Genomic DNA, 16,027 nt, shown 5'->3' with positions numbered 1-16,027 from the left:
CAGCGACTGTGACTGCGACTGAGACTGCGATGCCACCGCCGCCGCCAAACAATTAACGTTAATGGATCATGGTAACTTTTTCGCCTCTTTGCCACTGTGAAATCCCAGCGGTGCGTGTAAACTGGCAAAAGTAGGGAAAGCAAACTACGAGCACCGCCGCACACTGGGTCCCCTCCATCAAAGATGTTTACTCCTCCCGAGCGCAGCCCACTTACCCCACATCTTCGCATCTTCGCCCACTTTCTCCTTTTAGCTGCTTATGCTGCAACTGCAGATTTGGCTGAATAGGCACTTGAAAAAATACTTAACACCAAGCTGAGAATAAAATCTAAAGAGAATTATAGCAAATGAAACTAAAATTAAATTTGAAGTTCGATTAAAGTCTTAGTTTTTTGAATGCCTTATAAATCATTTATATTATCTAGCATTTATTACAAGAACATAGTTTCACCCCAAGTGTATCCTCCCATTCCAGTCACTCCGTCAGGATGCTATCTGTGATAGACAAGGCTGGCATCGCTCCTTTCGACACCGTCGCCAGCTGGTTTTGGCCAAGTTTTGTGCTGTCTTTTGCTGTTTTGCCTGCTCCCGGCTCCGCCTCTCCCTTGCGCAAAGTTTTCCTGCTACTTTTCACTTTTTCTTTTCTCCATCGTTACTTTTCTTTTACTTTTCGATTTGTGGAACCAGAAAAGCTAAGGAAGAGGGATAGGAAGCGATGGAGAACCGAGCAGAGAGCAGCGGAGCAGCGAGCAACGCGCGCAACTTTTAACACACTCAAGTGTCGTAATTTTGGCTGATTTTTCGCACACAAAACAATATTAATGCTGGTAGTTCCATGGAGCGGGATCAGAAAAGTCCTCCTACTTCCCCCTGCCGTTGGCCCGCAAAAAAAGTTAAATGAAAAGTTTTGCTTGCGCTGCAAACACGTCGCTTTTCCTGTCGTCTGCCACTACCGCGGCGCCTTTTGGAATGCGTCGCTGATTCCGCCGACTGACTTTTAGGCTGCGATGCTAGTCAAGTTCCAGCCGCACAGGAGGAGAGCACAGCGTGTGTACTCATGTAGGCTCTGCTCGGCAAATATACGAGTGCGTGCAAGTGTGTGTGTGTCGAGGGTGGCTGTAAGTGGGTGGTGTGCGGGTGTTCACCTTCCACGCAACTACTAGCAAGTTGAGCAAGTTTTCAACAAGGCCGCCCTGCCGGGCATAGGCAGCGTTTTTGCTCCAGGAACAACCCGCTGTGCTAAGCACCGTGGTATTCTAAGAAATTGCAACTAATGTCTAGTAAAAAGTAAGGAGTTTATTTAAAAGATATTTTAAATTTCTTAAATGTTTATGCTATACTGGTTGGCTTAACATTTTTGGTCAAATATTTTACCAAAAAAGTGATTTCTATTTAAATTTTATTTTAATTAAATATTTTTAAAATGCGTATACGCAATATTACGTATACGCAGAGTTGTGCATATGAAAGCTATTCTATATGTCACGATTATTGTTCCTAAAAAGTAGTTTTCCTTACAATTTTTTATTAAAAAGTTTTTAAATACTCCATAAATACCTAAAATACTATTAAATTGAATCGAAAAACCTAGCTATATTACGTATACCACTAGTTGTACTTAATCATAAATTTGTTTGATAAAAGCTAAAACTTTGCATTAAAATAATACAAACTATATTATTATATATTACTATAAAACTTACTTTTTTTTTAATTTTTATTGTCTCTTTATAGCTCAAATTTCTCCATTTTAGGCCACTGTTCTAAGCAGCCAAACTGAATGGGGTAAAAGCGGAAGTCGCATCGTCAGGCACGAGAGAGCCGCTCAGGAGGGGCAGGAAATATGTGAGTGGCAAAGGGGCGGAATTTGAGGCGACTGGGCGGATGTTGGCAAAAAAAAAAAAACGTTTGGGGCGCAGCTTAAAAGTTATTAGCGTTTTTGGGAAAGGCAGAGAGCAGAATCAGAGGCCGGCGCATCTACGCAAGCAACTAGAAAGCACTTTTAGCGTGGTATATATGAGTTTGGTGCGTGTACACTGAGCGAAATATACTTTTTAATCTTTAATTACTTTGAATTTAATTTAATTTGAAGATAGATAATATTATTTTCTTTTATTAAAAGATAAGAACGTCACAAATGGAGTGAATGCATCCGAAAATATTTTATAAGTTGTAAATTTATTTATAATTTTAAATCAAATTAAATTTATACCTTACAAAATTACAAAAAAAAAGTGATTAAATTAAACTTTTAAATATATAATTTACTTACAATCTATGACTTTAAAAACATTATTTAAATTTACTACAACAAATTGATCTGAAATCTAAATTTGAATTATTATGTTTTTTTTTTTATTTCTTATATTAAAGTAAATTTTTTCTTGTGTACAACTTAGGTGGGCATCCGAAAAATGCCATCGAGCCCCGAGGAGTGAGGTGTTGGGGGCGTGGCTTGGCCCTGGAATTCATATTTGTGTTTGAGGCTTAGTACGTTATTAAGTTGTTACGTTCGGCCTGCTACAAGCGGCAACAACAGCACCATTGGCACCAGCGAACTCAGCAGGAGCAGCGGTAGCTGCGGATTCCCGTTCCCCCGGGTGGTTAGGGACTGGGACTCATAGTCGTCGCGTGGCACCGCGCTCAAGTCTCAAAGGTATTGCGTGATATTTCAATTTGTTTTTAGTTGTAAGTGGCTTAAAATGATTTAATAACTCATCAAGGGATTTGCTTGTTGTTAGGTATTTACTTTAGTTTTCGTTGCCGCTGCCGCCAGCCGCCAATTCCCATTTTCCGACTACTATTTGCGCGGGCTTACCTCGGTCTGGAGAAGCCCAGAGTCTAGAGTTGGGGCCTGGGATTTGGTTTTTGGGTTTTGCGTTAGCTATTTTTGGTTCTCCGGTTTTTCGGCTTGGGTTTGAGAGCCTGCGCCGGATCGACTTATGGCATGCGAAAGTTTTTAAGTAGTTTTGTCGTTTCATATTAACGAAGTTTCGTATTAGTTTTTGCGCTTTTTCACCATCATTAATACAAATAACAAACTAAACTCTGAATATTTGCGGATGGCTTGGGTTTTTCGGCAGAGCCAAATATGTATTTTCAACGCCCCCGTAACCTCAGAAAAACCCCGGAAATTTCTTCCGGCCCCCTCGGCGTGATGTTTGCCGTTATAATGAGCAAAATGTATTATGCATGTTAGTATTTGTGTGTATGGAAGTGGATATGTGTGTGTGTATTTACGTGTGCACATAGTTTTGCGGCAGCTGTGTAAATATTTTAAATGCCGCTTTAGACCTAAATGCACCCCAGGGACTCCTCTCCCCGCCTGCCATATTCATTTTCATTCCCTTTGCCACCTCTTATTTTCCACGGAATTATGTGTATTCACATGCGTGTGTATCTCCGTGCATTGTTTGTCTACGGTTTTATTTTTACGCCCCCGAGGCAAGGTATATTGTATTTACTTGGCTTTATGTTACTAGAAAAAATTGGGAAAATACGAAACAGCTTTTCAATTTAAATTTGTATTTTCAACTTCAGCCTATAACCATAAAGTTTAATGGAAAACTCCTTAAACTTTTGCTTTTCTAAAGTGAAATGAAAGATTAGAGAGGAATTTTTTTAAAACAAAGAAAGGTTTGAGTTTGGTTTTATTCGTTTTTTTTGAACTTTTATTATTAAAATAAAAGTAGTGAACTCTTTCAATTTTATTTTGTAATTTAAACATACAAAAACCAAAAACCATTTAAAAATATTATAAAACTTTCTTTGATTTCTTTCTTCTTATTTTTCAAGGATCAAATGAAAAATAAATAATCTTTTTCTTTCATAAAATTAGCTCCATAATTTCCCCTTAACTCTTGCATGTCTTATTCATCTGTTAAGACTTTACCAACTAATTTATAAAAAAGATTATAAAATAGACCCGATATAACTGTGCACTTAACTTTTAACTGCTATCATTAAGGAGTTCAGACCACCAGACAAATTAAATTAAAAACTTTTCGTCGACTAATAAAACTGTTAAAGATTCGCCAAAGTTTAGCAGAAGGTATTTTCTAGTCGAAAAAGTGTTGTGTTCAGGGTAACTTTATTATATTTCTTCTTTTTGGCATGAACACAATATCCGTAACGGGGTGTTTGGCAAATTTAAAATGTGCACGAATTAAGCCAAATCAATTTCTGACCAACAAATTGTATAGGTTGTCCTGCGGGCAGGGAGCAAGGGCACTCGAGAGTCCCTGGCCCGGACCCTAACGGTTCGATGTAGCTCTGCCCCACTCTCCCCTAACGCATTGTAACCAGTCACGTAGCACAAATGTATCGGGGGGGCTGGGCACCGGCAGTAAACTACTGACCAAAAGGCTGGACTAACACCGAAAGCAACACAAACAGATGGACAGACGGAGGAGGGGAGCAGAGGGACAAACGGACACTGGGACTCACGGACGGATGGACTCTTGGGGAAAGCATTCCGTCCGACTTGCGGGCCAAGTAGTTTCTGAGTGAGTGTGCGTGTGTGTATGGGGTGCAACGTAAAATTTGACAAGTTGTGAAATTCCCTGGCAGCCACAGAGCGCAGAAAACAAAGTTTTTGGTATTCTTTGTATATTTCTATGCCAAAAATTCAATACGGCTAATTACCCCAGCATCGCAACCAACCGGCTAACAGGGCACAGTGGGCGGCAGTGGCAATGGCAGTCTATTCATTCATCTATGTTTAATTGGGGCCTGGGAATTTCAGTTGCGATATTTCTCGCAGGAGATGTCAAATATTCAATTAGTCGAATAACTTTAACTGATCGATATTGGTTCCTTTTAGTTTTTTTTAATTTTTGTTCATACCTTTGACCGTTATCGATTGCAATTCAAATATCAATTACAAGCAGCTTTTTGAAATGCCAATTTCAATGACGGTTTCGTTGCTGACTCAATTTTCATTGAAATGGCTGCTCCTATTGACCATTGTGCGATCCCTTGACTTCTGGGAAACGTATCTATGTGATACCAGGGTGACACTGAGGAAAAAATATGAAATAGTTGTAGTTGCCAATGAAATTGCAAAGGGGTTAAATGGTTTAAAAACGTGTCTACAAGAATACAATATATTTTTGTAATAATTTTAATAATGACCTTGGAACCTTCTATTTAATGTAAATTAAATTCCTAAATATTAAAGAGATTAAACCACTTTTTAATAAATTTAAAAGCAGCCAAAAATATGCTTAAAAAAATGTAATATCGTAAACAAAGTAATTATACATTGAATCGTTATCTAAAAAAAATAAATGCTAACTTTTTTAGGCGTTTAAAAAGCAAACTCTTTCAAATTCTAAAGCTTTCTTAATTTCTTCTTTCTAAAAATCATATATATTTATTTTTCTCCGTGCTCGTGTGTGTGTGCATGTGTTTTTGTGTGCAAGTTTTGGTCGTCGTCTTCATTGTTCGCTGTCCTAGTCCTTCGTCCTTCGGCGTCGTCCCAAAAGTTTCTCCTTCATGTGCCTGCTGGCGGCATGTGTTCAAGAGTTAAGTTGTGTCGAGTGTGACAAAAGGGGAGGGTTTGGCGGTTGGGGGGTTTTTCGGGCTCCGAGGAGGGGTTTGCGGTGTTCTTTGTGTGCTGACTACACGAATTTAAAGCTGCCACACACTCTGCCAAACTGCTTTTTGACTTCTTCCAAAGGGGGCAAAGGCAAAGGCAATGGCAAAGGCAAAGGCAATGGCAACGGCAAGGGCAGCCGTCGCCATAGCCGTGGCAGTCAGCTAACCAGCTGATTACTTTGGCATTTGTTTGGGCAGAATGCGGTGAGCACTGGCAGAGGGCTGCTGGGCGCCGCCGTCATGCTTTATTTATTGGCCGGCTACGATGTCATAAAAGTCAGGCGAAAAATAACCTTTTCGGGGGAAGCCCCAATAACGGGCGACACATTAGCCGACACTCGGGGGGCTGCGAGACAGCGACAATGACATCGCAAAGTGCCCTGTCATAATAATAATAATAGCAACAACAGCAACACCGTGGCGGATTGCAGAGTCACAACAACAAGAACCATAACAATTAAGCTATATCAAATTGAAAAAGTTACTTTTTGTCCTGCAACCTGTCATTACCAATGGGCATATAAAAAAGAAGGCTGCGCGGGTCTAGCTGCCAAATGATGATTAAGCAAAATGTGCCCTGATGCGAGCATTCTAGATCAAAGATATGTCCACGGAAAGAAACGGAAGGATGAGTTAATTTGTTTGATAATTAGTAGAAATATTTACAATTTAAATAATTAATAATTAAAATAAATTTCAGTGCCTTTAAAATAAGGTATTAAATATAGCTGTGTTATTTAGGATTAAATAACTATTAAAGTCTTGAAAAAAAAAAATGTTTATTTTTTAATTTAAAAACAATATTTCATTTAAAACAATATTTTTTACAGCATTTCTTAGAAATATGTTATGTTAACAATTGATTAATTTGCATATTATTTTATATTGTACTAATTTAATAAGCAATTAAAACCCATCAGTATTATTTATTGAATTTTATTTAATGATATACATTTATTCAAAATTTAATTGCACTAAACTACGATTATAAATCATTTAACCAGAAGTTTATTTATCAAAAGAATTTGAAGCCATTAATTTGGCATACTTTTAAATGTTTTTCTTTGCCTCTTAAAGATTTAATTCCTCAATTCTGAAACGTATTTTCTCCCCCTGTAACTCACATAAACATATTCAGGTTTATGCCTTCACAATGGCTCAGCGCGTAGGCCCTGTTTTATGACCTGGTAAACCGTAAATCAACACTAATTAAATAAAAAAAAATTGCTGCGCCATGGAACTGGAATGGGGTAATTGACTCGCTCTCTTAGTTCGTTTACCAATATTAATACAAAACTTTCTCATTAAGTGTCATAATACGGTCGACAAATGTCAAAATACAACTTTTGAGGCGAGAAACTCCCTTTCCTTTTAGTCCCACTTTTCTCTTTTCCACCCAGAACTCTAGCGTCTCGGCAGAGGTCCTGAAACACAAATATGTTTTTAATAAAGCGCATGAGTTGCATGCTACGTTTGCAATTGCCGCACTAATGAAAGAGTTAATTGAATTTTATGCGCGTGTGTCCACAAAGAATTGGTTGCCAGGCTCTCCGACTGCCAATATGATTATAATTATTAATTAAATTTGTATTCTGTTGCACTTGCTGGCATTGTTTTCCTTTAAACTTATCATCGATTCTGAGTAGTGAGTGTGAAAAAATACAAAAGGAATGTGGCCAAAGATTAATTAAACAGGTAATTAATGATTGGTGAAAAAACCACAATTAAAATGTTTTTATATATATTTTCAGTACGAATTCTCTTGTATTTTCCCTGGGAATACTTGCTTGTTAAATCCTCTGACCAATTATTACAATTCCATTAAAGCTTTAGAATTTCCTAGAATCTTGTTCCGGCTAACAATGTGCAAACTTAAAGCCCCTACTTTGTTCAACTACAGATGGGGTTCGGTTCACATCTTCGCAGAATTCAATGAACAGAATAGGTTCATTGATTATACACTGCTCAAGGGTTTAACTGGCTCACATTTGCACTCGTTGTCCTCGTCCTCTGGCCAAGTCGTAGAAGTGAAAGCTCAAGCCGCCTGGCTGGCACGTCATTGAAGACGTTTTCCCTTTGAAAGTGGACGCGTGTAGTCAAGGATTTGGTCTTATTATTCGGAAGAGGGATGGTGGCTTGACCATTTCCTGGGCCGAAAATCGCTTCCAAGAAGCTTTCTTGACCAGTTAGTTGCCCTGGCTGCTTTTATCATTAGTTTCTATTTGAGTTAAGCTTTGGCCGGGCATTTAATTAACTCAACTCAAAGTTTGAATTTGACTTGCGTAAATTAATACATTGGCCATGTTATTGGCCTCCTGTTGGACTTGAGGGACCGCAACTATGCCGACGTACTACTATCCTTTATCCCGTTCCCGTTTCTGATATTATGGTATCTTTTGGATGAGCTGGCTTTTTGAGGGGAAACTTCATTTACCACCAGCGAATAGAAGAACCCTTATCAAGTTTTGCCTGTGCCGGTGCCAGTGCTAACGTCTAGCTAACTTTGCTTATAAATTTCATTCGAGTCATTTGTTGACACACAGATACTCACCCATACGAGTGCACAGCACAATACTACGGAAAAGTCGAAAGTCGCGAGTCGCGGAAATCGCGAAAAGTTGCTGAAGTTATCTAGGCGACGCAATTTCTCGTTCTCGTTCTCGTCCCGCTGCCTTTGTTTATAGTTGGTCTTTGTATTCACAAGTTTCGCCCCGAATGTGCAAATAGAATTAAAATGCGACGGCAAACGGAACTAACCCAATTCTGATTTCTCATTGCGGGGTGCTTTTTCTAACTTGATTACTGGTAACAATTGTTACTAGTACAGGGGATATTGGTTATCAAGAAGCCATGTTTAAAGTGCGTTGGTTATTTATATTTTGCTCTTGCATAAAAATATTCGTTGCATATCTTTTGAAAACCAACTTAATCCCTGCAATTACGTCTTTCTGTTTTTCATAACATTTTTTGCCTTTGAAGAATTACTTACAACCTTTGACTTGTTTTTATGCTCATTCATATTTGAATAACCTTTACAAAAAATCACCTTATCTGCAGTAATATGCATCCCAATCGCTACGCTAGTTTGCAAAATAAGTACCGGGTACCAATTAGTCGTGTAACCCTTTGACGCTGCTCCACCACACTTTATCCCTTGCTCCGGGCACTTGTTAATCGGGGATAAAGAACTCGACGACACCCACAACAGCGGGCCATGACTTTCATTCATGACAAATATATTCATTTCATACTCGTTCAAAGGCAACAAATCGCGTGACACGCTGACAGCGGTACTTGCCCCCTCTGGTTGTAGCTTTTTTTCGCTACCCCCCTTGCAGCGCTTGTCGAGTGGAGAGTGTAAAACTCAACTATTGTCTTCATTTTTCTTGCAAATCATGCAAGGCAATCTAAAATGTTGACACATTGGCAAACACACACACACATACACGGGGCCCATCGACACATCCTCGCCTGCCTATACGTACATATATGAAAAGGGAGTGAATACTGTGACTGGTTGCAAACAGAATATACACTCATAAAAATGTTTGCCTAAAATCGCCCTAAAAAACCCGCATTTCGCCCGTGTATTTAGAAATTCGCCCTAGGAACGGTTCCAAAGGCGAGTCGCTCTAGTTTTGAGAAAATTTGCCCTAAATTTGAGGAAAGAATCTTTCCTAAATCTAGGGCGATTTTTCTTAAATTTAGAAAAATTGTCTTGTTTTTAAGGCGATTTGCCCTAAATATGTGATAAAAAATTCCTAATATAAGGGTGAATTTTTCTTACATTTAGAAACATTTTTCTTAGTTTAAGGGCTATTTGACCATTAAAAGAAGAAATTTATTTCTAAATTCAAGGGCAATTTTTCTTAATTTAAGAAAAATAGACGTTACATTTAGGGCAAGTAACTATTAAAATAAGGGAACATTTTTCCTGGATTTAGGGTATTTGACCGCTGGAAAAAGACAAATTTTTTCTTAATTTAAGGGCAAGCTTACTTGAATTACGAAAAATTGACCCTAAATATGAGAAAATATTTTTTTTTGATTTACGGGTGAATTTTCGATTTTTAGGGTTAGTCGCCCTCAATAAAAAAATACGATTTGTTTTTTGTTTTTTCCTTTTTTTATTTACATATTTTTATTTTTTTTTTATTTACATATTTATTTACATATTTATTTACATATTTATTTACATACATATTTAGTCTTAAAAATAAAATTTTGGCTTAAAATACATTGTATTCCCCAGTTTGTGTGTTTCGGTGGGGGGGAATTTAATATCACACTGGTTTAACATTTTTTTTCCTACTCTTTTTATAATTTCGTAGCTCATAAAGTGGTCATTAAAATGTATTTCCATTTTTTCGCATAAGAAGGATATTTTGTTGTTTTGACCACATATTTCTAAAATTTCGTACACTTCAATATGTGGCTGAAATGTATATAATATCATATTTTTTTTGTAAATGACATTTCTATTTTTTATATAAGCATAACAAGTTACATTTTCTAATTGTGAAACAAATTTTTGGAGATCATTGTAATATAAGGAGCTTGTAGCTAAGCAGCTCGACTTGCTCACAATCAAGTCTTTAACAACAAAATTTTGGACAAAACCTGCAAAATTTAAGCACATTTTTTTTGCTAAAGATGTGATTATATTTTGGCGGGATGTTATATTTTTAGCATACGTTTTTAATTTTTTATGCTTGGCCTCAAAAGGAAACGTCCACAAATCCTTAATTGGCCCTGACTCTTGAATTATATTGTAATAATGTAATAAAAAATGATGTTTCGGCTTAAGAGTGTCATTAAATAGTCTAATATATTCCCTATTATGATATGCAATAATTTCTTTTAGATGCTTTAAGTCATTTACTGAATACTCAGAATAGGTTATTATGTCAATTAGTTTAAGCAAATTTTTTACAAATTTCCAAACTTCATCATTGTTGGAAACTAAGTCACCGACCATTAATGGGAAATATGTTGTAAATGTAAGCAGCTCACGGGCAGTGGCTTTTATATTAAATTTTTTTAAATTATTCAATTGGAAAGGTGGACAAATATTTCCAATTTCTGATGTTCCATATTGAAAATTTGTCTTTCTTAAGTTTAATGTTTCTAAATCAAATGTTTTATTATTTATGTAATATAAAATAATATTTGAGATATCGTATCGCAAGATACCTTCAAATACGTCATGAAGAATGTCAACCGAAAAGTTTGTTACTGCGGAAAAGTGAGAGAGTTTGTTGAAGGGACATTCTGATTTTATTCCTGTTAAAGTCACATTGGATTTTTGTAAATCCTCTTTGTAATTTTTCTCGTTTCGTAAGTCTTCAAATTTTACGTCACATGCTAATGCAGTTTCGTGTTTATCTAATTTGCAAAACCTACAAAAATAATAACTTGAAAATGAAGTTGTAAAGCCCAACACGCTGTTTAGCCCAAGATTGTCTCCCAAAATAAGTCCCAGAATAAAATATAATTTCTGTGGCTCCCCGTTTACAATTACTTCTATCCCATCGTTTTCTAGTTCTTTTAAGATCTCTGTAAACTTATTTAAACACCGTGAATAGCCTAACGTCTTAATGTCAGATGACTTAAAAAGTGCAGCGCAGAAAATATTATTGTACTCTATTGGTGCTGTTGGAAACGACAAATAAACGCCTTGAATTGGAGCACAATGGGGCCCCAATGGGTTGTTTACTTCAAAGTCGTCAAAATACAGGAAATATGGTAAAACCAGTCCATCTGTTTTATTGGAATTCAACATTATTTTTTTCCATAAATAGCCATTCACAAAATTGCAGAAGTTGGTCTGTTTGTTTAAGACCTTAAGCCTTTCTGAAAAGCAGTCAAAGATATTTGGAATTTCAAAAAATTGTTTTAAATGAAATTTTATAGGAAATATTGCACCTTTTCTTTTTTTTGACCTTAAAGTCATTCTGTTTTTGAATCTCTGCGAACTTACTTGGTCATCTATGGTAATAATAAGAGGGTCTTTATAAATATTTTTTTCTCTAAGAATTTTTAATAATTGATATTCACTGCTTGCAGTTTTAAACGGATTTTGACAAAAATTAAGGATATGGTCAATATTAAAATGATTATCTGCTAAATTGGACCGAACTGTTCGAAGTTCCCTAACTAACGGTGTTGTTATATGTTTTTGAATTTCTTTTTGTAATTTGAACACGTCCTGACGAGGAATACTTAGTTTTGAAATGATGGATAAAGTGAATTTTTCGCTGTTATTCAGGAAATTTGTACTTTTCTGTTCGCAGTTGATATCTGACCTACTTAGACTGTTTTCTACTTCGAGAGAAGAGATATGAGATGCCGATGATTGGCTTTGAAATATTGGGCTTTTTGTGGACAATCGAACAGGGCTATGGCTATTGATATGCAAATTTTGGTTTCGCATATGTTTTTTAAAAGATTTGATGTTCGAAAATGATTGATGACAAGATAAAAAACCGCAAGGCAAATTTATAAGAGCGTTAAGCGTATGAAGTTCTTGCATGTGTGTTAGAAATGACTCGCTTTCGGAGAAACTTAAAGGGCAAATTTTACACTTCAGTGCCATTTTTAATAAGAATTAATTAAAGGAAAATGGAAAATGAAATTAAATATTAAAACTTAAGAACTATCAATTAAAAATGAAACAAAAACTTAAAATTTGAAATTAAATTCATAAATCTTAAAATTAGGTATTTTTCTGATAAATGTATGAATATGTAACGTAAGAACTAAGAAATCTTAAAGTTGAAATTAAATTCATAAATCTTAAAATTAGGTATTTTTCTGATAAATGTATGAATATGTAACGTAAGGACTAAGAAATCTTAAAGTTGAAATTAAATTCATAAATCTTAAAATTAGGTATTTTTCTGATAAATGTATGAATATGTAACGTAAGAACTAAGAAATCTTAAAGTTGAAATTAAATTCATAAATCTTAAAATTAGGTATTTTTCTGATAAATGTATGAATATGTAACGTAAGGACTAAGAAATCTTAAATTTTGCTAGTGTTTAATGAAATTAAAGTTAAGAAAGAAAAAAATAGAATATTTGAAAAATCTAAATATTGGTATAATCTAAATTCTTAAAATCATTTAACAGCTCAAAGAGAGCTTTGTTTTTAGGGTCTGTTTTAAGATCAATTTCAAAAATTTGCTTTTGAATAAATGCCCAAACTAATTGACACTCTGTTTGGTATTCTAGATTTAAAACAAAAAATAGCTTAAAGCAAATATCGATACTTTTTTTCAAGCTTGGCAACCTATAAAAAATACCTGACATATACACAAAAAAATCTGTAAAATGTAGAACATCAGTCCCAATGCAACAAACAAACGGCTGAAGTTTCGTCCTCTCCGAATAGCAGTCTTCAGTTTGCTCCTTTATAAATGTCTTCAGCTCAGCTAAGGTGTTTTTCCACACGATGAATTTAGCTCGTGAGTCTGCGATCGTGTGCTTCGCTGCTATCCGTCCGAATTCCGTTTTTTTTGTCCTTGTTGTTGGAATAAGGACAGCATGAATGCTCATCCAAACAATTATTTCCTGGGATTCTTAAGGAAGAAAAAAAATGTTATTAAAATCAAGATTACAATTTATTCATACGTACCTTCAGACTGCCGCTCGAAGTCCTTTAACAGGTTTAAACTTTGCTGTTCATTAATTTTTGATTTTAGCAGTGGTACTATTTTCCGCTTAAAATCATCCCACCTGTCAATGAAATTATTGGCTTGGCGGGGATATAACCTGTTAAAGTCGTCTTCAATCTTAAACGAAAACGTTTTAAAAAAAGAATTTTATATATTGATATAAAAAGAACTTACCAATACATATCCGAAGGACTCATATAATATTGGAAGTTCCTCCAAAATAGTCGAAAGATTCGTTTCCGATTTTAAAAACGACGTCCTCCACTGGAAAGTAAGCTGCCAATATTTTAAAACCGCATCGAATGGCTCGACATTCAACTTTAGCCAGGTCCTTCCTACATCGGCTTTTCCTACAAAATTACAAATATGTTATTTAAATTGAATTAAAATTAATTTGTTTATAAAAACTTGCCTTCATCGGCATAACTGTTCGGGGGTAGGTTTTCCACGTTTTCAGATATTTTTTCTCGTGCACAGAACTTTGCTTTTAAATTGTAAAAGTGGCTATACAATAATCCACCCGGTTTTTTTCCTTTATTTTTAATAAAATAAGTTTCCTAAAAAATAAAATTTTTTCAAATGTAAAACTTTTAAAAATATTTATCTTACTGTTGTCTCCGAAGGGAAAAGTTGCACTATTTGGTTCGACACGTCTTCTAGGAGATTTTGCTTCGGCTGTATTTTGCGTGCCAGAAAATACTCAATAATAACGCGGCTTAACTCTTTTCTTGTTCTTCCGTTTAGAGTTTTAAGCATTCGAAAATTATTAAGAATTAATTTTCCCTTCTGGCTTTGTGCAATTATTGTCCCTATTTCAATGCCTGATGTTGGTGTTGATGGATGAAAATTTTCAGTTCCGGGCTGTGGAGCAATACTGGCTTCGTCCTGCGTCAAAAAAAATATGAAAATGAGGCACCAACACAAATATGTAAATGCATGTATTTGTGTGTTGGCCAACACACAAATGTGTTGGCCAACACACAAATTTTTTTTCATAAAGGATTCGTTAGTCAGCCAACACACAAATACATGCATTTACATATTTGTGTTGGTGCCTCATTTCATATTTGAACATGAGGCACCAACACAACGTGTTCAATTATTGACTACTTATAAAATATTAAATATTAAAATATGTACTCACATTTTGTTTTAATTGTTTTAAATTATTAAAAAAAACAACCGCCGCACCCACAAGCTCCGTTGGAATTTCTCCACGGAGTTGTTCCCAAGTGAGGCACTTGACTCCATTAATGGTAAAATTGCGTTCTAGGTTAGATTTTTAGATTAAGATAACTGACACCAATAACAACAAGCATAAATATAAACTTACCTTCAAAAATTTTGAGAAACATTTCTCCATTTACCTCCTTCAACCACGACTCCATATTTTTTACACACGCACCCCTTCACTTTTTTTCTCATAATAAAAAATGCAGGCACAATAGTGCTGTCAAAACATCGGAGCACTATCGATACTATCGATGTTTGACTTAACCTTAATAGTAAATAGTAACCTGTAGTTACAAGGCGAATTCGCCATAATTTCAGGAAAAAGTAACACACCAAAATAAGGCAATTCGCCCGTAATATTAGAAAAAAACTAAACGAAGCAAATCCGAAAATTTTGCCCTAAATTTGAGGAAAATATGTAAATTAACCCTAAAAAAGTGTATTTATGGCGGCTTTTCTTGGTTTTACGGTGCCTGCCTTAAATTCATGAAAACCTTTTCTTAATTCCAGAAAAATTTTCTTAGTTTAAGGGCGTTTATTTTGTATGGCGATTTTTCTTAAATATAGAAAATTATTTTTATGAGTGTATGTAGCTATAAAAAAAGAATGAAACAGAAATACAAAAAAAAGAGGGAGAAAATAAAAACATCCGGCGCCCTTTGCCCATGTCACTCAAGTTCAAGGTTCGCACGCTGTCGGTTAAGGTTACGCTTTTGTATTATCGCTGAATTGTCACAAGTCTGCGCTTTGTCTCGCAACGAGCGCTTTGAAAAATTACAATAATTGTTATTTACGCATATCTGAACATGAAATGTGTCAATTGGCAACCAACGAGCTAGCAAAGAATGGCTCAACGTGGCGTATGCGTAATGTGTGAAAAGGGACACAAGGTCTGCCAGTAAGAGAGTGTGCGGGTGTGTGTGTGTGAAGCGGGTGTTTTCGACAAATATCAGACAAATGCTGTCATGCCTTCATAATTTTGGTTCATAAAGCGATTTCGGGTATAAACATCCACAGAGCGACTTCAGTCGTTCTTTGGTCAAGACGCAAAGTCAGCCCACAAGATATATTCTGAACTTGTAATCCGATTGAATAGGTTAAATAATATCAAATGCTTATGGGCAATATAAATCCGATTTCAAAGAAGAGCATCCTGGCTTCGTGTTGAATTTGTTTTCTGTGGCCATACCACATTGATTGCCTAGCCTAATGCGTCTCATTTGTTAGAACATTTTTGTCTTTGCCCTCTGGAACTTCAATGGTTTATTTTTCTTTTCGTGGGTTCACGGGTTTTTTTCCTTCTATACAGAGAAATAAAATTAAAGAATAAATATATTTTGGTTTTAAAGAAGCAATAATTTAAAGCTTTAAAAATAGTTATTGAACTAGGAACTTCTTTAAAATATTTATTGTTTTATTAGATAACTCATTTAATATCTCTCAATTTGAAGCTCATTTCATGGCCTTTGGCTCTGTATAGCTTCTCTCATTTTTTCCCCTTTGTCACCGATTTTTTTG

The 16,027-nt window shown here is 35.6% G+C and overlaps 1 protein-coding gene across 1 annotated transcript; it reads right to left on the bottom strand.

The window, feature by feature from the left end:
- Positions 1-12,689: 12,689 nt before the first annotated feature.
- Positions 12,690-14,729, bottom strand: LOC138928718 (uncharacterized). Its single transcript, XM_070286233.1, has 7 exons — positions 14,610-14,729; positions 14,421-14,545; positions 13,886-14,161; positions 13,689-13,833; positions 13,451-13,626; positions 13,237-13,393; positions 12,690-13,180 (listed from the first exon to the last, which is right to left on the bottom strand). The coding sequence occupies exons 1-7, from the start codon at positions 14,662-14,664 to the stop codon at positions 12,690-12,692; spliced, it is 1,425 nt and encodes a 474-aa protein (XP_070142334.1). The 5' UTR covers positions 14,665-14,729.
- Between the last annotated feature and the right edge of the window lie 1,298 nt (positions 14,730-16,027).

Source organism: Drosophila kikkawai, chromosome 3R, assembly GCF_030179895.1.
Source record: "Drosophila kikkawai strain 14028-0561.14 chromosome 3R, DkikHiC1v2, whole genome shotgun sequence".
Taxonomy (NCBI): domain Eukaryota; kingdom Metazoa; phylum Arthropoda; class Insecta; order Diptera; family Drosophilidae; genus Drosophila; species Drosophila kikkawai.
Note: the sequence above shows the minus strand (reverse complement) of the source record. Positions and strands in the feature narration are given on the sequence as shown.